Source organism: Eucalyptus grandis, chromosome 8, assembly GCF_016545825.1.
Source record: "Eucalyptus grandis isolate ANBG69807.140 chromosome 8, ASM1654582v1, whole genome shotgun sequence".
Lineage (NCBI taxonomy): Eukaryota > Viridiplantae > Streptophyta > Magnoliopsida > Myrtales > Myrtaceae > Eucalyptus > Eucalyptus grandis.
In genome coordinates, this window is record NC_052619.1 from 18262037 (window position 1) to 18286544 (window position 24508).

The 24508-nt window shown below is 41.4% G+C and overlaps 3 protein-coding genes across 3 annotated transcripts; 2 read left to right on the forward strand and 1 right to left on the reverse strand.

The window, feature by feature from the left end:
• Positions 1-14070: 14070 nt before the first annotated feature.
• Positions 14071-15302, forward strand: LOC104457032 (probable galacturonosyltransferase-like 4). Its single transcript, XM_010071957.2, has one exon. The coding sequence runs from the start codon at positions 14127-14129 to the stop codon at positions 15183-15185; it is 1059 nt and encodes a 352-aa protein (XP_010070259.1). The 5' UTR covers positions 14071-14126; the 3' UTR covers positions 15186-15302.
• Positions 15303-18303: 3001 nt separating this feature from the next.
• LOC104416567 (two-component response regulator ORR22-like) lies at positions 18304-20952 on the reverse strand. Its single transcript, XM_018860238.2, has 6 exons — positions 20802-20952; positions 20260-20415; positions 19792-20163; positions 19579-19667; positions 18475-19437; positions 18304-18381 (listed from the first exon to the last, which is right to left on the reverse strand). Exons 1-6 carry the CDS (start codon positions 20950-20952, stop codon positions 18304-18306), a joined length of 1809 nt encoding a protein of 602 aa, XP_018715783.2.
• Positions 20953-22361: 1409 nt separating this feature from the next.
• Positions 22362-24369, forward strand: LOC104457031 (BSD domain-containing protein 1). Its single transcript, XM_018861462.2, has 2 exons — positions 22362-24001; positions 24068-24369. The coding sequence occupies exons 1-2, from the start codon at positions 22477-22479 to the stop codon at positions 24097-24099; spliced, it is 1557 nt and encodes a 518-aa protein (XP_018717007.2). The 5' UTR covers positions 22362-22476; the 3' UTR covers positions 24100-24369.
• Positions 24370-24508: the final 139 nt, after the last annotated feature.

Consider the following 24508-nt stretch of genomic DNA (forward strand, 5'->3'; position numbering starts at 1 on the left):
CATTCTAATTTATGATTCTACTATTCAAAAGCTACATCATACATATTTTACACCGTCCCAGGCTGATGCCTATGCATCATCAGGGAGCGCGCATGCAAAGGCGTGAGTGGCTGACGACCTCGAAAAAGAATTCCTCACTCTTCCGAATTTTTTATGTCCCCACTTCAAACGGAACGCTCGTTTTCAACGATTCCTTTCGTTCTGTAAATTAGAACACGCGATCACTGGGACCTCTCGACCATTCAAGCAGTCACTGGGACCTCTCGACCTTTCAATCTTAATCGCAAACTTGACTTTTCAAGTGCTTCTCCACGCTGGAATGGCTTGTTCTCCGAATTCATCGACTCGGCCCCCAAGCCGGCACAACACTAGGCCGATGAAGATAAGACTCGCACCGCAGGACGACTTCGAGAACCAAATGCCTGAAAATGTCCCTACTCCATCCGAGCCATGTTCGAGGAAAAGAAGAGCATCCGGCGGGGGGCTGGACATTCGAACGCGAAGTTGTCCAGGGTAAGGAAGAATGGGTTGTCATTTGCACGCTTTTTGGAATGATTTTTCGTGCACTCATCGATAGGATGGCCACCTTGGGATTGAATCAATTGTAAACCTTTTTTGGGAAACTTTTAAAATATATATATATACGTCCTCTGTACAATGACGGACAAAAAAATCCATGAGGAAACCGTTGACCGGGGCTGGGGCTGGGGCATGATATGACGTGAGGATGTGCATAGCTTTACTCTCAAAATTAACTAAACTTGTGTCGTGACCAATTTTTCGGGGTGTGAACCACTTAGGGTTTGGCTAATGGATTGTTAAGCCTAGACTTAACTCAGGCTCTCCCAAGCCCATACCAATTCGCGACTTAGGTTTGAATTGTTAACATGCAATTGAATTTTAACTAGGAGTCGCCACTAATCTATTTTTGGTGGGTCGATTAGAAACCCAAGTAAAATAACGGGAGAATTACTTTACTTCTACGAACCAGAGACTATGGGTACGGGAACTTGATTACGCTAGATTTTCTAACGCCCTTTCGGTACCATTTCTCTTATTTAAAAAAAAGGTTTTGCAAGCAGCTTGAATTGATTTTAAACTAATTCCCTAACATGTGAGGTGTTCATGCAGGTGCGCGAGGTGTTCATGCAGGTGCGCAAACCACCAATTTAACACCCAAGTAAAGCAATAAATAAATTGCAGGACTTACCTCAAAGCAACGAAAGCATCTGCAATGTTAAATTAAAATCCACATCAACAACCCTAGATATGGTTTCTAATTAACACGCAATTTTTGTTTTGTTTTCACTTAATTAATGAAAATCATGCAATATGCAATGCAATATTAACTAAATGACCTAATCCTAATGACATGTAATTTCTAATTAAATGGGCCTAGCAAAAATCACTAAATGACGTGCATAGTATGAACCTAATTCTATAAAACGTGCACATGATTTTTATTTTCCTAATAAGTATGCAATCTATCATAATATGCAATGACGTGCAAAAATGTCCTAATTCTAAATTTTTTATGAAATTCGAAATTTAAAATTGCCAAATAATTAAACATGCAATTTAAATTAATGAGAAGAAAATATGATATCCTAAATTAATGTTTTTGGTCTTTTTATTTAAGAAATTGAAATAAATTTCCTATCCTAAACATGCAACATAACGTTAAAACCAGTAACATCCTAACATGCATTTAACCTAACTCAATTATTATTATTATTTTTTTTTTTTTGGGTTTTTCCCTTACGGGAGCAATCAAATAAAGGCATCGAGAATAGCACTGCAACAAATCAAGCAAGATATCATCCATGTCCATTTAATTTTGGAAATAAATTGACGAATCGTATCTCGCGCATGAGATCGGATCGGTCAATTTTTAAATAAAAACCACGAATCGTATCTCGAGCGTGAGATCGGATTGGTGATTTTTCCGTGCGATTGCGGGTCGCATTTCGAGCATGAAATCGGACCATCAATCATATGCACGTTGCGGAATTAGGAAGATTTCCTAATTTAGAAGACTACTCGAGTTGCGAATATCGGTCATGTGCATCAACAAACATATCAAATAAGGAAACGGAATTTTCGGAAATTAAAATAATCAAAATTTTTACCTATTCCGAATATTAATTTCCAATTTGGACTTTGCGCAATTGGACCGGGACTGCAACCGGCGCTTCGGGTGGGACAGCGATGGGCAGTTTATGGCCAATGAACCTACAAAGGCAGAACTTTTACGGGATGGCCCGGCTCATGGATGAACTCGCGATAGGCTCGGCACGGCGTTAGGAGAACAAGTTGTCTCGTGGTGGATCACAAGTGGCTCATCAATGTCTTCAGTTCGTTGAGGCACGTCGACAGCAAAGGACAAGGACGGCAAAGCAGGTTTGCTCGGCTTGCGATTGTTGACCCACGGTGGACGTAATTTACCGAGACTGGGACTCGCATTGAGGATCTCCGTGAAGCCTCTTGGGATTTGTTAATACTCAAATGTGGGGTCTCTCCTTGGCGTTTTCTACAATGACGAGGATGTGGGCAGAACCTGAAAAAAGAATTAAGAAAAGAATGTTAGTGGAATGCAAATATGTGATATTGATGAAGGATCGGCTTCCCCTTTCTTGTCTTTTTGGCAAAAAGCTTCCTCTGCTTCTCTCGCCTTGGACCACTCCAGACAAAGAGCACCGCTTCAAAGGCTTCTCTTTTTCTTTTTTTTTTATGCTTTTGGTCACTCTCTTGTCCTCTCTGGATCGGCGATTGTGGGCAATTGGCAACGACAGGATCGTGGCTGCTTGAATCAGGAACGTTGTATGGGATGACTTGTAGGCGAGGCAGAACAGGTGGCCTTTGATGATGAGTGAACGCGTCGAATTGTGGATTGATCCTTTTGCCCACACAACTGAATTTGGAGTTCGGACTTCACCACGTTGGCTCTGACATCTTTTGCAAGTCAGAGAATGGATCTTCTGCGGAATTGTCTTCTTTGACTGGATAATATTCAACTTGAATACTTTCGGCAAAAGAACCTCTCCTGGGACTGCTGGAACTCAACGATGAGGGTAGAGCTCGGGGCACGTCGGGACAGCAGCTCGAGCAAGGCTTCACGGCTTCGTTGTTGACGAGGAGGCGCGGCAATGGTCACCGTCTCATGGTGCACGCGATATGAAGCTCAGCCGTGGGGTTAGCAAGGTTGCAGCCACGTGATGCTTGGCTGAACATTCCTCTCTCTCACATGTGTTTTCTCTCTATATTGTGGCCGTATATTCAATGTGTGTGGCCTTCACTGAAACCCTACGCGAAAACCTTTTATAGGCTGAAGATTAGGTTTTATTTTCCTTTTCAAATCAGCATCCGCGAAGATTTCTTTTCGCACGCAATATCACTTTTCTTTATTTTCCACATCTCCCGATTTTATCACCTAAAGATAAGATTGCAACCCGATTTTCTTAAATTCCAAAAATCCACCGTAATATTATTTCAAATCTCAATTTAGGTAATTCTTGTCATTAAAAGAAAACAGGCTCAGGCCAATTTACTTGCTTCGTGGGCTTAGTCCGACCTGCCAAATTAAAGCTTAGAACTACTAAATCAAACCCATTTGTCACGGACCCAATGTAAATGCAAATTAAGAAACAAATGCACCTAAAACTATATGCTATGCAATTAACTATTTTTTTCGGAATAAAATTAACCCTTAATTTTTTAATGCAATAAATGACTAAGCGGGTCGCCAAAATTTAGGTGTCAACAACTTGTGGCTGGGGCATTTTGTGCTTATGTCTTTAGCTCTTGCTTCGAAATTTTCTTTTACAGTAATAACAGAAATCCATAATTATCAAATAAAATTTACTTGGGAAGGTATAAATATAAATAAAAACTATAAGAGTATCGACTTGTTTTCAAGCAACTTTAAAATTGCTTAAAAATAAGATTTGACACATATTTGTGAATATAAGTTAGGAAAGCACAAATTTAAAATGAAATAAATACACTTCTAATCCCAATCACGTTTGTGTCGATGATATATATATATAATGGCTAAATTTGGACATATGGGTTTTTCTAACCAAAATAGGAACGTATATGATAATATATGAAATTCAAATATTTTGCTATATCTTATCAATTATTTAATGATTGTAATAATAAAATCGAATACATTCGTATCATATCGAATCAAAATTTTATAAATGGAGATGGTAAAAATCTCTCGCAACACTTTTGTTTACCTTATTTTTTTCCTTGTTTATTTTATTTCCCTCTCTATTTTTAATTAATTTCTTTTTTATTTATTTCTTCCCCTTCCACAATTCTCTAATAAAATTTTATTAAATAGTAAACTGTACTAAATACTTAAAATACTAAAACATCTAAAATATGTAATAAATAACATATATATATTATAAAATAGAATTAAATTCGAATATATAAATAAAAATAGATTAAATTTTAAAAAAACTAAATTGTTATTTTTTGTTATATTGAATTTCTCATATTAAAATTCAAATATTATTTATATTGAAATATAATTTTAAATTTTTTAATTTAAGAAGTGTTTTATTCGAGAAAAACAATTTTCCTATTATAAATATTAAAAAGTGTAAAAGTCACAAAAAACCCAAAATTTTGCCCACTGTGACATATTTATCATACAATATACTTAAAAATTCCCCATACTTCCAAATAAAAAACGATAATAATCATCGTCAATCCATTCTAGGACTAGAGAAAATTCATCTATTGCCTGGATTTGGATTCCCAGCATCCCATTTACAGACGGTGGTCTGGATAAAATCTTTCGTTCTATTGATTATGTCTGTTGTCTATATCATGCCTCCACCTCTGCTATGCCATAAGGACATGCTGTCCTAGTCCCCTGATTCTGAATTTTTCTGGAATCCCATGCTTGATGACAACAATAGCTTAAAACATGTATTTAGACAAATTTCATGGTCTGCAACTAAAAGATGGTAAACCTGTCCGGAACCCATGTTTGATAACGAAACTAGGTGGCACTTTGAAAAGAACTACTAACGAGTACTGTAGCTTTTTCTTATTTTTTTTATTTTAACAACATGAACGAAAACTACCAAGATATTAACAACGAATACAGTGAAGAGACCATTGGCAAAATGGTTTTTCCCAATCCCCGATGACTTAAAGCTCCAAATTATTTTGGATAAATATACCGTGAGTCCGGGAACTTGTCACGTCCACACACTTAAGTCCTAAAACTTTTATTCTATGCATATGAATTCTAAAATTTGCAACTTAAATGTGCTTCAGTCATTAATTAACTCTATGGATGGAAACTGTCACGTGACTTAACTTAAATTATATTCCTAATCTCAAGAGTCCGTTAAAGTTATGACTGGAGGTCCCCCAACACAAAAAATGACATCCTTGGTGCCGTATCTACAAGAATTTTTTAAACATTAAATTAAAATCAAACTGATTTAAAAAAAAATAATAAGTGTATAAATTTAAAAGAATTAAGTATTGAAATTGAAAAATCAATCTGAAAATGATCAAACTAATAGTAAAAAAACAAAAAGATAGTGCCGGCAACCCCTTCGTTGGTGAGCCTCGTTTTGGGGCGGTCAGCGTCACAAATACATGTCTTTTGGCTTTCGAGAACTGAAAAATGATGGCAAAGTCCATCCAAAGATCGAAAGATAATCTACAGAACACGTGACATTTTCCGCCCACTTGAAAATGGCAGAGTCAATAAAAGGATTCAAATTCATCAAAATAATGAATTTTAAAATTAAATATACGAGTAAAAACTATAAAATTCTAATGCACTAATATAATATGATGAGTTTTATGGCTTACCTAAATATTCTCGTTTCGAAATCTTGAAACTGTAGCGTGAAGCACGAAGATCTCCGACTGTTGGCTATCGCGTCACCAATGACATTGGAGACTCCAGGCATGACTTTTTTTATATCGAAGGAGAGATGCGCCAGCTGTCTGATAGCTTGACAGGCTGATAATCTGTCTTTTGCTTAAGGATAGATCCGTTTCTATGCTAAAACAAGCTGTGCTAAAGCAAACATGGGATGTGGAAATATCCCCTTCTTACATACGATCAGGACGTGTGGGGACAAAAGTTCAGCGCATGTTGTTAGCAAGTTCCCAATTCGGAAGGAAATCTGAGTACAAGATTCTGATAAGATTCATCGGCCCAATAAAATATTTCTCGCAGATAACGAAACCCCGATGATGAATTTAACTATTATAAAGGCCGGCCACACTTGTTGGAGGATATGCATGAATCTTCCCATATCATTTGGATTGAGGTCGATACGTTGAATCAATCGAGATCAATTTAATATCAGATCTAATTCGTAGATACATTATTGGATTTTCTTATATACACTTTATACTATAATATGGACACAAGGATACTTGGAGTGCCAAAACTTGACATGAAGAGACACTTAAGTGTCAAAACTTGGTACGAATGAACACTTAAGTGTTAAAAGTTAGGAAAGTGACACTTCAGTGCTAAAATTGGAGCAAATTTGATTAGTTAAATACCAATGGCAAGAAAATCCAGCCAAAACGTTGATGTAGCGATTTTCTGGTGAACCTAGTGCAAAATGACATTGTTTTGCATGCTAATGTGACTAGACAGTGCCAAAACGACATCATTTTTGGGCTGATGTGGTAAATAATTAATATAAAAATTAATTAAATTAAATTAAAAACCAATTTAAAACAATTTTTTTATAAAAAAAAAAGGGAGGAGGAAGATGAACAAGTGGCAGCGACTAAGGGCCTCATTCCTCACCCTCAGTCGGTGCCGCCACCCCGCCATCATCGAGAAGGTGGGGGGAGGGTCAACCGGAGTCACTAAGCCCTAATCGGGGCCGGCAACTCCAGCCAACTAGCGATAAGGGCCTGTGGGCCCTCGTCCAGATTTGGGGCGAAGGTCATGGCCCTCCCCCAGATTCGGCGAGAGTTGTTGGCTGGGCCAAGGGCCACCACCTGCTGAGATGGCCCCCCAGCCAATGGCGACCCTTGGTCCGGTTGGGGAAGGGTTGGCGACCCTTGCCGAATCTGGGGGAGAGCCACGACCCTCACCTTGGATCTAGGCAAGGGCTTGCAGGCCCTCAGCGAGCCCTCGCCGCCGGTCGACTAGGGTCGCTGACCCCCGGCTAGGGCAACCTTCAGTTGCTGCCACCTATTCATCTTCCTCCTCCCTTTCTTTTTAAAGGTTTTTAAATTTAATTAAATTAATTTTTATATTAAAATTCGAATTGTGTCAAAACGACGTCATTTTTATGTTTATTTGCTAAGTCAGTCTTCCAACGAGTCACATAAGCAAGAAAAATTAATAAAAAATTGTCACGTAAGATTTTCGACGGAGTTCACCAGATGTGGCATTCAAGTGTCCCATTTTTCAAAAAAATGTAATTTTCCTAACTTTTGGCACTTAAATGTCTCATTATGCCAAATTTTGGCACTTAGGCCTTATTATATGAAGCTTGTACATTGAGACAATATACAATAGAAAAAATACATAAAAATTCCCTCACAAATTCTCTTATTCTCTTTTGCTTGTCTACGATTTGTCGTTTTCTTTCATGGTATTAGAGCACTAGTTGTGCTTCTCACTTAGCTTCCACACTCTTTGATTGCTTGCTAAAAGAGACGCTAACTTGCAAAACAACGTTAGTACTCTAGTGTAGGAATCAGTCTCTTGAAGTTTAAATTGTTAAAGCAAGTGAAGAAATGTTTCTTTTTTACCACCACCATGGCCGACAAGCAAATCTCTAAATAGTGTATCCCACTAATGGAAACGCCTACCTCAGAGATATAAGATCCTGTACAAAATGCAGCCATTGAAGCCATTAGAGCCCAAAGCTAGCTCATTCTGGGCCAATTTCCCTAGTGGCAACCTAATCTGGGGCAACCCATTATGAGCCAACACATTGTGGGCCAACCATGCTAGTGGATGCCTTATCCCATGTTGGGTGAAGCGCAAATTTTCCTTTCGAGGAATTCAGATTCAAGGGGAAAATATCTAGCCTAACGACGGCCCACTAGCCACAAATGAGGCAGGTGGGTCTAATCCCAACCCGAGTTTCTCACTCAGTTTCTTGCCATTTCCCATTGCGACCGCCACAGGTCGCCCAAAATCCGATGACATGCTATTCATCTCCACCACCAATGGACCGAAGATGCAGCTCATCAGCCACATTCTCAAAGGACCTAAGAGCTATTTGTCTTGGGTGTGGGCTTTTTGGCAATTGTTACAAAGGATAAAGACAGTTTTATCAACGGAATTATTTCGATTCCGACCAACAAGAGAATGACACGGCAATGGAAAAAATGCAATCAGTTAGTAAGAATTTGGATAGGAAATTGCATAAGCCCATAAATTACCATTGGTTTAACCCCCATAGAAGACTTGAAAACCATGTAGGATAGCATAAAAGAGATGTAATGGAAATTGGATCGGGCAAAAAAAAATTTGCTTTATCAAGCCCTTACAGAGTTGAAGCAAAACATGACTATCATAACATGCTTCAACAAGCTATCAATGATCTAGAATGAGTTGGAAGTGGCCAAAGAAAAACTCAAAGGGCTAGAGGCAACCCTACAACAATATAAGATGATGAAAGACAGATTGAAAGAAAGAAAGCTACGCTCTTCCTCCCAATTTTAAATGATTCTTACTTGACCTTCACATCCCAGATCTCATCTATGGAACTTGTGCCTTCACTCAGTTGCATGTTTGAACTAGCTATGCAAGAAGAGAGCCAGCGACTCACCTCGTCGGAGCATGCAAAAGGAGCTGAGAGTCTTGCGCTTGTAGCTCACAGTGAGGGGCGAGAGGGCCCACAAAACCCTAGACCAAGAGAAAGAGCAACAAGAAGGGCTAGGGTTTGGGGGAGAACAGCACACCTTTAAAAGATCTGGAGCCAACGACTCATATTGAGCGCAGCGATCTTACGATTCCAGAGGTAGTGATTCCTCATTAGATCTAGACAATGGACAAGTGTATGGGCTTAAAGGATCCAACAGCAGCCAATTTTCTAGAAATTATGGGCCTAATTCAAAAATAGAGGAAAATTATTATGTGCATATTGCAAGTGGCCCCATCATAGAATTGATAATTGTTGGAAGTTACACAGTAACCCCGGAGAAAAGGAAAGAAAGGGGATGAAATTTTAGTGGCCTATCCAATTACTAGGTCGGCAAATCCAAATTTAGATCGGCCCATCACATATGGGCAATATTAACAACTTATATAGGCAATTCCAACAAAGGAAGTAGCTTCTCATGTATTTCTCATTACCTAATAAATTCCATTTCAAGAAATGCTTGGATCATTGATTTGGGAGCTAATGATCATATAATTTGTGATAAGGGTTTATTTTCCACTTTTCAAGAAGAGTTGGATATTCCTATTTCTATGCAATTACCCAATGGAAACATTACTCATGTCACTATGATTGGGACAGTAAATTTTAGTTCCTAAATCACTTTCGAAAATATCCTTTATATGTTGGATTTTCAATTTAATTCCATTTTTGTGTCTAGAGCCTGAAAATAAAATTCCTATCGAGTTCTTTTTTATTCTGATACTTGTTTTTTTCAAGCCCTTTCGACCGGCAAACTAATCTCCTTGGGTAATCTCTCTAAAGGATTATTTTTTTGGATCGGTTTTCCAAGAAGTCTTAATTTATCTCGTATTTCCTTCAATAAACAATCATTGTGTAAGTGACTACCAATGATAAAAAAAAATTATGTTTGCATTCTAGAATGGACCATAGTTCTCTATTTCTTTATCCTCAATGTCATATTTGTCCGCTTGCAAAACAGTCGCATTCCTCTTTTCCACTAAGCAAAAATCGTGTAAATAGTATCCTTTCAATACTTCATATTGATGCTTGGGGTTCTATAACACTCTAAATCATGATGGGTCTCGGTTTTTTCTCACTATTGTGGACGACTACTCTAGAGTCACATGGGTCTTTTGTATGCAATCTAAGGGTCAAGTTCTCTCAAATTTGAAGACTTTCGTTTTTTTGTTGAAGACCCAATTTGGAAAATCTATGCAACATGTTCGGACAAATAATGGAAGAGAATTTTTCAATCACGAGCATGCTGCTCTTTTCTCATCTCAAGGCATATTACACGAGAGTTCGGGCATATACACTCCACAATAAAATGGAGTAGTGGAACAAAAACACCGTCACCTATTAGAAGTTGCATGGGCTTTGAAATTTCAAGCCTTCAATTCTGACAATTTTTGGGGGGATTGTGTGATGACTATAGCTTACTTGATTAATCGCATGTCAATGAAGGTACTTGACAAACAGACTCATTTCCAACTACTTTTTGGAAGAAAGCCAAAGCTAGATTGTCTTAATATCTTTAGGTGCTTATGTTACACCACTACAATAGGCCCTTGGGACAAAATGGGTCCTCGTGCTCGGCATTGTATATTTATGGGATATCCCAATCTACAAAAGGGATACCGTGAACTTGAACAATCCACAGGAGAGTTCTTTGTTAACAGGGACGTCATGTTCTATGAAGATATCTTTCCATTCAATGAACAAGGGTCACCAATAGCAGACATGGGGACTTCTCGCATTTCTCCCATTAAGGAAGCCTTCAACAATCCAAATTATATTTGGATTGCATCACTAGAGAATCCAAGCAACCCTTCGATGTTGAATCCAACTACAAAAAAAATTCCTTTGATGGCAATGTTGGACCTAACTTATGATGAAATGGCTATTAAGGAAACATCTAATCCCACGATGGGACCAACTCCAAAGGTTCACCCCCAAAGCAAGATCCACCACGATGTTCTGGACGTGCCACACACCCACCAACTTGGACCAAAGACTACGTCTGTTCTACGCAAAACTCACTAGGTATTCATTATCTCATCTCCTCCTATGTTTCCTTTGATCAACTATCTCCAGAACATAGATGTTGTGTCAATCACATATCTGAAGAGCGGGAACCATCAAGCTACGATGAAGTATACTCCAATCTACGATGGCAAAAAGCTGTGGAAGCAGAACTACGGGCCTAGTAGATAATCAAACATGGGAGCTTGTGACTTTGCCCCCTCATCGAAAGCTAATTGGATGCAAATGGGTGTACGAAATTATATATTAGGCAGAGGGATCCATTGAACGATACGAGGCTCGGTTGGTGGTTAAAGGATTCACACAGAGAAAGGATTCGATTATCACAAAATCTTTTCTCCCGTGGCCAAAGATGTTACAATCCCTTCGTTTCTTTCAGTTGCAACTATCCAAGATTGGGCATTACACCAAATGGACATCCGCAATGCCTTCCTTCATGAAGATTTAGATGAAGAAATTTACATGGAAGTTTCTTAGGGTTTACAGAGATAGGGGTTGTTCCAATCAAGCAAAATATGAAGTTAACTACGACGAATTATGATGTAAGAGTATCTATCTCAAGAAGATGATCCCGTACTCAGAGATCCATCATGTAAGCAAGAACTTGTTGGGAAATATTTGACTATGACCAGACTAGATAAATGTTATGTAGTGCAAACACTTAGTTAGTTCATGCATAAGCCAAAGCAATCTCATATGAACGCTGCCCTAAAGATTGTGAAATACTTAAAGAAATGCCTAGGAGTTGGGATCCTTCTTTTCGGGAAGTGTAATATGGAAATGACCGCTTATTGAGACGCAGATTATGCAACTTGTCTTATGAGTAGAAGATCCATCACAGGTTTCTATATTAAATTGGGAGAATCTCTATTCTCTTGGAAGATAAAGAGATAGACAATTGTCTCATTATCCTCATCAGAGGCAGAATATCGAGCTATGGCAAAAATCACCTGTGAAATAGTGTGGTTACAAGGCTTGCTTCAGGACCTTGGGATACAAATTAAGGGACCAACTAAGTTGTTCCGTGACAATGACAACCCTCAAACTTACGTTTAACCCAATAGTGCACAAGAGAATGAAGCATATAGAGGTGGACTGCCATTTCACTCAAGAGAAAATTCAAGAGAAAGTAATTGAGACAAGAGGGATTGGGACCAAGAACAACCTGCGGACATCTTTATCAAACCTCTATGTCAAAGACAGCACGCATATCTATTGAGCGAGCTAGGCATATTGGACATCTACAAGCCATCAGCTTGAGGGGGAGTATTGGAAGATATGCATGAATCTTCCAATTTCATTTGGATTGAGATCAATACATTAAATCAATTGAGATCAATTTAATATCGATTCTGATTTGTAGAATGCATTATTGCCTTTTCTTGTATACACTTTGTACTATAATTTGAAGCTTGTACATTGAGACAATACGCAATACATACAGAAAATTTTTCCCCCACAAATTCTATTATTCTCTTCTCCTTGTCGGTTCTTGCTTTCTTTCAATACTAATAAAACTATACTCTAAATTGTGTGAGGAACCGGCAGCGGAGAGAGAACTTCTGCACTATCAACGCCTTTAAATAGCCTGCGAAACTCAGCTTTAGAGAGCAGCATGCTAAAGAAGAACAGAAGGGAAAGAACGACATATTACATGGCTGCTTCTGCGAAAATCTTGGTTATATTCGTCATCCGGCTAACCTTCGTCTGCCGTGTTGCAGTAGGTGATCCAAACACGGTGTGGTGAACAAAGTCTGCAACGGAGTAAAATTTGGGCTGGACGGCACGTTCAAGACCGACTTAGTTTCAGTTCTCGACGACATAAGTAGGAACACAGCAAGCAAAGGTTATAGCTACTACAGCTCGCGAGGTTTGTGCTATGGCTATGGAGCTTGCAGCGGGGTCCTCGACCATCCAGATTGTACGAAATGCTTGAACACCGTGACAGAGCAGTAAACCTCAAGTGTCGGTTTAGCATCGGGGCTCAACTCGAGCTTCAGGACTGTAGAATCAGATGTGTTAACTATCCAGTCTCCGAGTGATGACTTGCTTTGTTTCCCTTTGCGGGAGGGGCTTGAACTGGTCTGCAAAGCGTTCAAAAACGGGTGAGAGTATGGCTTTGTTTGTGTCTTTGTTGTGGGACATGGATCTTTAATAAAAGATGATGTTGTTGAATGCAGGCTGAAGCCAATTGAGTTTATTGCAATATAAAATATTTACTTTGAAGAATATGCAGTCTAGATTCATGTGAGGATATTCAGTTTATTGAGAATAATTAAATGCATGATTTGGAATCTCTCAAGCTCTCTCTTTTGTTGTTTATACTTGAGCTAACCTATTATTAGAGACTATAACAATTCATTTACCCGATTTGACATGTAGAATATATCCAAAAGCCCTAAAATTAGCCACCGTATAATAAGTTTAAAAATTTAAAAATTATTTTCTTTAAAATATGCCGGTGCCGATGACAGAACAAGAGGGTCTGGTGATAATAAAGGTTTATGACAGTACCCATTTAACCAATCACATATGTAAGATGGTGATACGTGCCTTTGACTTTTAGAAATATTAAAAAGGCGTATGTCGAGATCATACAGTTTTTGATATTGGTTGAGATATACCCGAAAAAGAGGGTTCCTGGTAGTTGACCTGCATGCTATATTCGAAGTTTTCCGTATTTTAATAGTCGATTTTATTGTGTCATATGTTTTTATCTAATAGATTTGAGGACATGAGCCCACTAAAATTTATGGAAAAATAGTTCAGGATAAACTTCAGCTGTATACTATGGATCAATAAAACATCTCCTTCTATGGAAATTCATAGATCATATAGGCCGAATCATGTAATTTTTTTTTAGGTTCTCATTCAATGAGGACATGCACATTGCCTAAAACTCTTTTTCTTTTGTCTTTAACGTTTGTGAGGAGTAAATTGTTTTAATTTGGTGAATGTCCTGCAATCACTTGTTGATATGTCACACGAGAGAGAGCCTCCGCAAAATCTTCTCTTCCTCCCAGTCTCACCAACCCTCTCTCTCTCTCTCCCTCCCTCTCATCCTCTTCCTCCAAATATCAGTCAATCATTCCCCTCTTCTTCCTTAACCTCCTCTCATAAGGACAACCTAAGAATGGCCACTACCGTTTCAATTAGCCTTCCAGAGATAATCCCTTATCCACTTACTCCAACCTTTAATGACTTTGGGACAGGATGGCCTATTGGAGCCCCCATTTCCTCCCACTCCTTGGCCTCCTGTCTCTCCTCCTCTTCCCATGCCACTCCTCCACCGTCGCCGGCAATGCCTCCCCAGGGGTCCGCCTCGGCGTCATCCGGAAGCCGTCCCCTGCTGTCTCCGTCTTCCGGGAGGCCCCCGCCTTCCGCAATGCAGATGCATGCGACCAGGCCAATAGGATCCACGTGGCCATGACCCTTGATTCCAACTACCTCCGGGGCACCATGGCCGCGGTCCTGTCGATTCTCCAGCATTCCATGTGCCCGGAGAACTTCGAGTTCCACTTCCTGTGGGCACGGTTCGAGCCAGAGGTGTTCTCGAGCATCCGGTCCACTTTCCCGTACCTCCGCTTCAAGGTCTACCGCTTCGACTCCGGCCGGGTGCGCGGCAAGATCTCCAAGTCAATCCGGCAGGCGCTTGACCAGCCCCTCAACTACGCGAGGATCTACCTGGCGGACATGATGCCAACCAACGTGAAGCGGGTCATCTACCTCGACTCGGACCTGGTCGTGGTTGATGACGTTGCCAAGCTCTGGGGGGTGAGCCTGGAGGGCAAGGTCCTGGCGGCCCCAGAGTACTGCCACGCCAACTTCACCAAGTACTTCACGAACCTCTTCTGGTCGGACCCGGCCCTGTCAAGGACCTTCCACGGGAGAAAACCTTGCTACTTCAACACGGGGGTGATGGTGGTGGATGTGGACAAGTGGAGACAAGGAGGGTACACGGAGAAGGTGGAGTCCTGGATGGGGGTTCAGAAGCGCAAGAGGATCTATCACCTGGGCTCCCTGCCGCCGTTCCTGCTCGTCCTGGGCGGCAACATCAAGGCCGTCGACCACAGGTGGAACCAGCACGGCCTCGGGGGGGACAACCTCGAAGGCAAGTGCAGGGCTCTCAACGTTGGCCCAATAAGCCTGCTGCACTGGAGCGGGAAGGGCAAGCCATGGCTGAGGCTGGACTCGAGGAGGCCATGCAGCGTCGACCATCTGTGGGCGCCCTACGACCTCTACCTTTCGTCCATGCATGCCATCGAGGAATAGCGGGGGAGGAAGCCAGGGAAGACGAAGGGATTACAGGACCCCCCCTGATCCCTTATTCTTCTATGAGAGCATGAAAAGATTTCTCTTATTCTATGATTTGAGAGAGATTAAGACTCCAGTGACATTTTGGAAATATATATAACAGCTATCGCGTTTAACGTTTGCTCTGGAGGGATTACAGAACCTCTTTTTCTCTTGTTTCTTTTTCTCTTTTTATTTTTTATTTTTTTAGACATGATTTTGTACAGTTTTGGGGGATATTTAGGAGAGAAAAAAGAACTCTTAAGGCTTTGAACGATCTCGATCATGGGTCAAACTTTAAAAGGCGAAAAAAAAGAAGAGAAATGCATATTATTGGCCATGGGTACATAGGGACAACCCCGACAAAAGTAATTAGATGGTGTTGACTTTATCTTTGTGGATTTTAAATTGCAAATTGAAGCATCGTTATTCGTTTTGTACAGTTCTTTCTCCCTTTTTATTGTGTTCTTGGCCATTTGCCCCTAGTAATTTTGGTCTTTGCCTGAGAGGTCTATGAAACAGATGTAGCAACACTTAGCAATGGAAGCGACATGTCCTTTCAATTTTGCATTGCTTTCATGGCTTAAGAAAAGTGTACTTTTTGGTATAAACGAATGTATTTTCAAGCTGAAAAAAGATTGCATATCATCAAGCCTAAGAATGGGAATGTCACCCCAAAAAATGTTGTGACAACAATAAGCAAGCAATACATGCTTTTGATGTGATATACATTTTCGAATTTGATACATTTTCTTGGTCAAACAATCAAAATTGAAGTCTTGAATTAGTTTTCCAATGAACCTGTGAAACATTGAATTCTTCCTGTGGAAAGAACCTTCGATGTGAATCCGAATGCATTTATCCTTGTTGCATCAAGACTGGGGCGCTGAGTGTTTGTGCACAATCTTCGGTCCAACTTGTAGCTCGATAAGGCCTCAAGTTTTGTATTGTGGCCTTCTTTTGGCGTTTGTCCAATCTTTCCTACAGACAAGCATTTCCGATGCTGCTGCGAAATTTGGAGGGGTTAACAAATCAAGCACTGAAGGGAAGAGCACCAGATAAGATGCTGGATTTCCTATCTTTGTACCTTGTTCTTCAAGTGACTGGAGGAAGATGATGATACCCTAGGTCTGGGAGCTAGCTCTCGTCCCTAAATCTGGGTATTACACATAATTGTATAGTAACATGGTTTCTCCATCGTTTGAACAACATTCATTTCATCAGGTAAATTGTCATAGTAAGTTCGTAAGGGAGCTTCAACAACTTTTTACTTGAATCCAGTATTCATTTTAGTCACCAAAAAATACACAGTTGATGAAGTTTTCGTAAAAACTTACAAAACTTTTCTACCATGACATCCACAACGGGTTTCAAGAAAGAATCATTTTACATATGTCCTCAATAAATCGCTGATTAAGAAAATGTTCCTCACCTCTTGCTCGTTTGAAAACGGCTGGAACATTGCTGGTACTGATTTTATTAGAGCAGTGCCAAATTTTTTCCCTCATTTTCTAAGCTCCTTGGAGCTATCAATGCTACGGCCATCCCTCTATACTGGAAGTCCCTAATCCTTCAAAGATGACACAGTATGAGACCATTTTCATGCTGCGATGGTGGTCTACAAATGTGTAACTAAGATATTTTTTTCTCAGACTGAGGAGGATTCTGCCTTCTTTTATAGCTTCAAATGAGAGTTCTTTCATAGAAAACAGGGAAATTACAGATGATGAACTGCTCCCTCATGAAACTGGGAAGTACCACCATAGAACAAGACTATCAGCCAGATCCTATGTAAAGGCTGATATTGTGAAAGCATTTGACCCTGTCAATTGGGATTTTATTCTTGATCTTTTAATGGCTGTTGGAGCTCCGATGGGCTTTGTTGGTTAGATGAAGGCATGTTACAACAGCAACAGCCTTGGATATGTCATATAATTCGCTATCAGGTCAGGTACTGGAACATGTCTCTGGACTTGAAGATCTAACTGTGTTGGATATATCATCCAACTGCTTCTCTGGATATATCTATAAAAAAACAGGGGTGCTGGAGATTTCCAGGAGCATTTGCTGCAAATCCAAACTTGTGTGTGGAGTCTTCAACTGGAGTTTGTGGCCAGGAAAGTGTGCCGGTTGTGCCCGGTAACACATTTCAGGAAGAGATGATTGAAGTACCGATATTCCTGTCGGTATTCTTGCTGAGTGCTGCCATCACTTTCTACCTTAGTATCATCTCTCCGTTTTGTTTGGCTCGTGCTAGAAGAGACATTCTCTAGACCAAGCTTTTATCCAGTGCAAGAGAATGAACCTCAGAGCGTATATTCTTGCTGCTTTAGTGACAAATCAGCCCGTATTTTCTCCGTAGAACTCTTTGCTTGGAATATTACTGTTCAGTTAGTATATATGCTTTCATTACCTCACCATTAGATATTGAATACTGGTGGTTTGGATGCGGAAACTTAGAATTTGATCAATGTAGAGTAAGCATTCGATGGCTTTTACTTATGCTGCTGAATTTTAACTTGAATAGGGATTTGATAGCTTTTAGTTTCGCTGCTGGATTCTATCTGCACCTTCTCCTCTCGTTTAGAGTTCACTCTCAGTCAAAATTGCCTAATTGATGATTCGAATACCTTTGCAGCATTATTTTATTCCAAAATGTCCTTGAGGAATGATGGCTGATCGAAGTATGGTTTGCTAATTGATTTAGCTAATGTCAAGGCTAGTTCAATTAACTATCTCCAATTACAAATGAACAGGCCATACTGATACAGTCAGTTTTCGAGCATTTTCAACTTTAAGGGGGGAATTGTTCTGCTAAATTCAGAGTAAGCTTAAGATTCTTTGTTACAAGATTGAACAAATTCAGGATTTTGAGGCAACACCAACAACCTGGACACACAGATACACATGTGCCAGCATTTAGACGTGACGCACGGTCGAGAGAGAGAGAGAGAGGGAGAGAATGTCGATGGTTTTAATGAAATATTTTCAATTAGCTATCGCTTCAATACAGAACACCATAACTAGAGTTGAAGTTCATCCATGCAATCATTAACAGAAATATGCTGCCGTAGGAAGATTACTCTTTAGTCTTCTCCTAAATGGCACCATTGTCCTGGATGAAGTTGCCAAAAGAGGGAACGTCTTCCCCAAACCCAAGATCCTTGAAGATATTCTGCATTAAAGACAAAAATAAGTCATTAGAATGAGTCTTCATTGCCAATCCCTATATCAAAATTAAACTAACCAACCAAATAAATCAACTAACCGGATCAAGCTTATCTGCAAACATGGCCTCGTCACCATATACTTGGCAGTCCTCAGCAATAGCATTATGGTAGTTCCGGTAAGAGAACTCTCCTTTGACTGGCACGATATTGCTGCTGCAGGATTCATTCACTTTAGCTCCGATGGTGCTGAGGGCTCCAGGCAGACCCTGCTCAGAAGTGGGATAGGGAGTACTTGAATTAAGGCTTCGACTGTCATGTTTTGAAATCTGGCCATGCAATGGATGAGGGTGAGTAGGGGTGGAAAGATAGTGTCTTGCAGCTGCAGTCTCATCTAGGATTTGCATATTTGAAGGTGTTTGGGACATCTGCACGATGAGTGAGGTGTCACTCTGATTAAGGCTTCGACTGTCATGTGTTGAAATCTGGCCATGCAATGGATGAGGGTGAGTAGGGGTGGAAAGATAGTATCTTGCAGCTGCAGTCTCATCTAGGATTTGCCTATTTGAAGGTGTTTGGGACATCTGCACAATGAGTGAGGTGTCACTCTGATTAGGAAGAACTGGGTGCGTGATGTTATTCATCGGTGAAGTGAACCCAACGGATGGTGCAGAAGCATAGAAAAAGCGTTGAGCTGATTCATTCCTTTGCTGTTGGCAACCGAAGTTTTGGAGAAGTGGATTCAATTGCTGCAACGGTGCATGTGGCTGTGATTGGAGCCTTATCTGGTACCTTGGGAGCGCATCATTATTTGGGAACTCAACTGGATTAGGCATCCTCATGCTACAACCTGTGTATGGCCCTTGAGGGGCAATCCTCATAGCTTGTGATGGATATTGAGCTGAAGCAGCATCGTTTTGGGTACCGCCGCACCCAATTAATGATGATGATGGTAGAGGAGTGGAATGGGTTGGATTGGCAAAGCCAGGGCCATCAACGAGAGAAGAATGTGCACTTTGATGCTTTGAGGCTTCACCTGTCTTCTTGGAGTTCATGCGGTATTTCTGCGCAATTAACAAGCTTGATTTGACAAGCATTTCTCACGGAAGTTCATGGAATTAAATACAATTGTTAGAGCACTGATATGTTCTTCCCAATTGTTTGCTCTTGATCTTTCTGAATGAGGTTGAATAAGGGACTCTTACCTGAAGGTGGCTGGAGACATTTTGCCGAGTGAGATGAGGAACACCCGTTATTTTCCTCATAATTTGCAATATCTTCTTAGGTTTGGCATCTGCATCACGTCATATGGGAACCCATCGGTCAGATCAACTATTATCTCACTCAAAAAGGAGAAGCCATATAAGAAAGTTACTTGAAAAATCATCATGAAACAGGTTCTTAAACACATCACGTACCATCGCTTCCAAGACTGTCGACGACCATGATAAACACTCGGTTTAGCTCAGGTGTCCAAACCATGCGGGGCTTCTTCGCCTCGCTTTTAGTCTGACTTTGATCACCTTCATCTTCGCTGCTCCTTTGCAAGGTTTTAGAATTCTCTTCCTCATTCTCTGCCTGAGGATGGGTATCGTTAGATGTTGATGTGATCACAGCGTGCGGCATCTCTAATTCTTTAGTAGAATTGTTCCTCGACGATGGGTTGCTCCGAAGAACATGTTGCCATAGAATCTTGAGAGTGCTGATTTGAATCGGCTTCACTAGAAAATCACAAGCCCCACTTTGCACTCCTTTCACGACAGTGTCCTTTTCATCATCGCTTGAAAACACTGGCAAAATTAAACAAAAACGTGAATATATCGATCACATTACATTCCATAAATTCTCTTAGTCTTGCTTGAATTAATTGGCGTATGAGAACTTACTGACTACAGGCAAGGTTATCTCCATGTTAGCGATCTTGGCGAGAAGCTGAAGTCCATCCATCCCAGGCATGTGAACGTCTGTCAAGACGATGTCGAAGCCGCTCCTATTCTCTCGAATCAAGGACAATGCCTCCTCTCCGTGCCGGCACTTGGTCACTGTACAAATACACCACATATATACGCAGATTCTCGACTAACTATGATCACAAGACGCATCCTGGAATTAAACTAGGCTATTTGAATATCAACCCACGATCAAGGAAGCACGAAACTAATTCCTTGACTACTTCGAGTACAAAAGCGAGAAATTTATTATCTTTTGTAATTTTTTCTATTTGATTCCTGATTGTGCTGGTTCTATCATCCAGATCTTTCATAATTCTCTCTTCTGCAGTTCAGTCACGATGGTTAGTTAATTACACGTACCGCCAGTGAACAGCAGCGATCGACTCAGGAAACAGCATACCAACACATTGTAACTGCAGACGCGAAGATGAAGCAAGAAAAAAGAGAGAAACACAGAAGCAGTGCAGCGAAGTTACCTCGGTACGAACAATCTCGAAGCATCTTCTCCAGAACGCGGAGACAGGTGACATTGTCGTCAACCACAAGAACCCTTAAACCCTTTGGGAACCGATCATCCTCCTCACCCGAAACGTGACTATTCTTGTCAGGGGTCATCACCCCTTCCATCGCTCTGTTTTTCTTCGACTGCTCTGTTTTTCTTGGGCCGTCACACACTCTCCCTCTCTCTCGACCTCGACTCTACTACTCGGGGTGATGAAAGGGACTCAGGACAGGGGAGAGACACGACTCGACACTGCTTGACAATATTTATATAGCCATGGCAAGCCTTGAGCAGGCCTTGACCGCAGGAAGGATCGAGCCGGGTTATATCCTGATGAAGGCGCTCTGTTCCGGGGCACGTAGGGAGGAGAACGGGGTGATTCGAAATAGGAAATAATAAACCAGGAAAGGTAATTAACACCGGGGAGAATTTATAATCTTTGCCTCGGAAGATCTTGCATTCACACCTAAAGTCAAAATTTTCCTTTGGCCTACACAATCGTGAAAGCGGAAACTTCTCAGTAGCTCTCCGTGGCTCGCTCGAGGGTTACTTTCTAGGCAAGAAAGGGTCGAGACAGAGGGGATTCTTCCTTCCTCCTTCCTCCTTCCTCCTTCCTTATTTGTAATGGTCGAGCTCTTTCACCTTTTGCTTCTGCAGAAGATCTGCCGTCTGGTTTTCTTGATACAGGTCCGAACCTGTTTGATAAATTTTATCAATCTGTCTCGTCGGATGATTTTCTTAAACAATATAAACATCATCTTTTAGAAAATATTTTTTAAATCATTTATTTTTCATTAAACGAAGGTACCCTAGCTCGGGATGGTTTCTGCAATCATGTACAATTAGGAGGATAATAAACAAGAGATTAAGCTTCTGTTGCCAAATTATATACATTTTCTTTTCCTACGACTATTGCAACTCAAGTTTCCTAACATGTCTAGGTGTTTTTAAACATGGTTAAAAAAAATTTCTAAAAATACTTTTGTGGCATGGTTGTGCCATGTGCTCTTTCACTTGTTTTCCAAATAAAGTTTAAGAACATGTCGACACCATGAAAAATATTATATTACTGCATCAGTGATATATTTAATCTAAATTAAATTATGGTCATTAAGAACTCCAAATTAGCATACTTACGATAATTAGGTGTACAAATTTGCCTCAAGTTAATTTTTGAGTCATAAAAATCCTCAAACCAGTTTAATTGTGATAAATTTATCCAAATTGATATGAATTTCCACATAAACTTGTCACATCGATTGAGTTATTACAATTCAGTAATTTTACGATAAAATTTGACGGGAATTAACGTGGAGTAAATATATTATGAGCAATACCTGTTTAGGCTTTTTCATCGTATTAACCCAATAAAAGATGAGAAAAATCTTTTTATCAAAAACAGAATTACAATCTTAAAGATTGAACAGAAATTATAGAGTTTCACTAGATCCGGTTCACTTGCCCGGTCCAGACTCACCAGCTCGATCCGGTTCAGCCAACCGATGCTTCTTCTTCTCTTCATCTGTCTGCATCGATAACTTTCCATCGAATTCATCTTCTTCTCCACTCGGCCACTCCACATCCACCGCCGATCTCTCTCTCTCTCTCTCTCAGCTCCACCGGAGGAAAACCCCCGGAAAAAACTCGTCATGAATTTCTTCAACTCCGTCTTCTCCGACGACCCGGATCCCGCCCGACCCGAATCGCCTCCCGGAGACGACGATCCGTCGCGAGGACGAGGAGGAGGAGAAGCCACCGCCGCCGCCGCTCCGGAGCCGGACCGCCCGTCCTATTCCCGGTGGGGCGGCCTGGGCGGCCTCGTGAAGACCCTCACGACCAAGTCCGAGACCGTGCTCGAGACGTACCGCCGCGACCTGCAGGAGTTCGGGCTGGGCCTGCGGAAGGAGATCCAGGAGGCGCACGGCTCGCTGGAGAACGTCGGCCAGGCCATCGACGAGCTCGGGTCCTCGGTCATCAAGGGGACGGCCCAGATCATCTCCCAGGGCAAGGAGGCCATCCTCACCGCCGATCTCAGTCCGGACCCCTCCGATCAGGGCCACGGCAGCGGCGGCGGGCACCAGTCTTTCGCGAGGTACAGTCGGCTGGACGCGCAGGTTCGCGCGATCCGGGGCGATGCCGGCACCTTCAGCGAGGAGCCGGAGGATGCGGAGGACTACGGCGGGTGGAAGACGGGGTTCGATCTGGGGGAGAAGAGGGAAGAGATCGAGAGGTTGAGGGAGGAAGATGGGCCCGTCAGGGGATTCTACTATAGGCTAGTGCCCGGTAGCATCGACGGGGATACGTTCTGGCTTAGGTACTTTTATAGGGTGCATAAGCTCGAGCAGGCTGAGAATGTGAGGGCTAGTCTGGTGAAGAGGGCGATCTCGAGCGAGGAGGAGGAGCTGAGTTGGGACGTTTATGATGAGGACGATGATGAGGATGTCGACGGCGAGAAGGAATTGAAGAAAGGAAGTAGATTGAGTAATGCAGTGTCTTCTGCAGAGGCAGTTCAAATGGGCAATGTTGAGGATGGAAATTTGGGGGAAGCTGTGAAGAAGGGGAAGGATGGTTCCTCTGAGGAGGAAATGGAATTGGCTTCAGGGATGATGCACAGCGTGGAATCAAAGGATGCCTATGGGAAGGAAACAGAGGATAGAGCCGATGAGAAAATTGGGAAGTTGGGTAGTGATCTGCATCAGACGGAGGTAGACATTGAAGAATCGAAAGAACAGAAGGCGGAGAATCAGGGTGGGGAATTGCGAGTTAGTCCAGCTCCTGAAGCTGTTGGTGAGAAGGTGGAGAATGTGGGCGGTAAGGATAGCAGTGAGGGTGTCGCTCTTGTCCCAAATGAAGGAAATGCGCCCGAAGAGGATGTGCATTTGGAAAAGGTTTCTGATGTAAACAGCAGAAATTCTTCGTCAGCACCCCAAGAGAATTCAGCCTCAAACGCGATAGCTGAGCCTGGGAAATCGAAAGAGAGTAACCCTGCTGCTGCACTGAGCAATCCATCGGCAGCTGAGGAGGAGGACCTTGGTTGGGATGAGATTGAGGATCTTAGCGGCATCGACGATCAGAGAGTCACTCCAGGCGGGACTCCAAGTACAAGTAGGGATGATCTGAGAAAGAGGCTGAGTGTTGCAGAGGAGGAAGAAGACTTGAGTTGGGACATTGAAGATGATGATGATGAGCCTGCTGCCAAAGCTTGATTGGAGGAAGAAGACTTGAGTTGGGACATTGAAGATGATGGTGATGAGCCTGCTGCCAAAGCTTGATCGGAGGAAGAAGACTTGAGTTGGGACATTGAGAATTCAGCCTCAATTGTCGTGTCTTGATTCCTTCTGACTATTAAGGTTATGCAAAGTATGTTCCTAGGAGGATGTTTCATTTCCAACTTCAATTGTTAGAGATGCATATGTTTCTCTGGAATTGTGTCTCTGGTATGCCTTGTTCAACTGTCATAAAACAGTGTTCATAAAATGGTTCTCTTTATCAATATATGCAGACATTGTTGATATAAAGAAAAACTAGTGCTTCTACGATTATATGGCAATATTGCCAAAATGGTCTAAACACATAAGAATTCAAAATCCAAGTTTAATGGGATATGTACTATAGGAGACAGATCTTTGTAGGTAAAGCTCGCGCGTGGTTGTGCCATGTACACATAATCATTCGTAAATG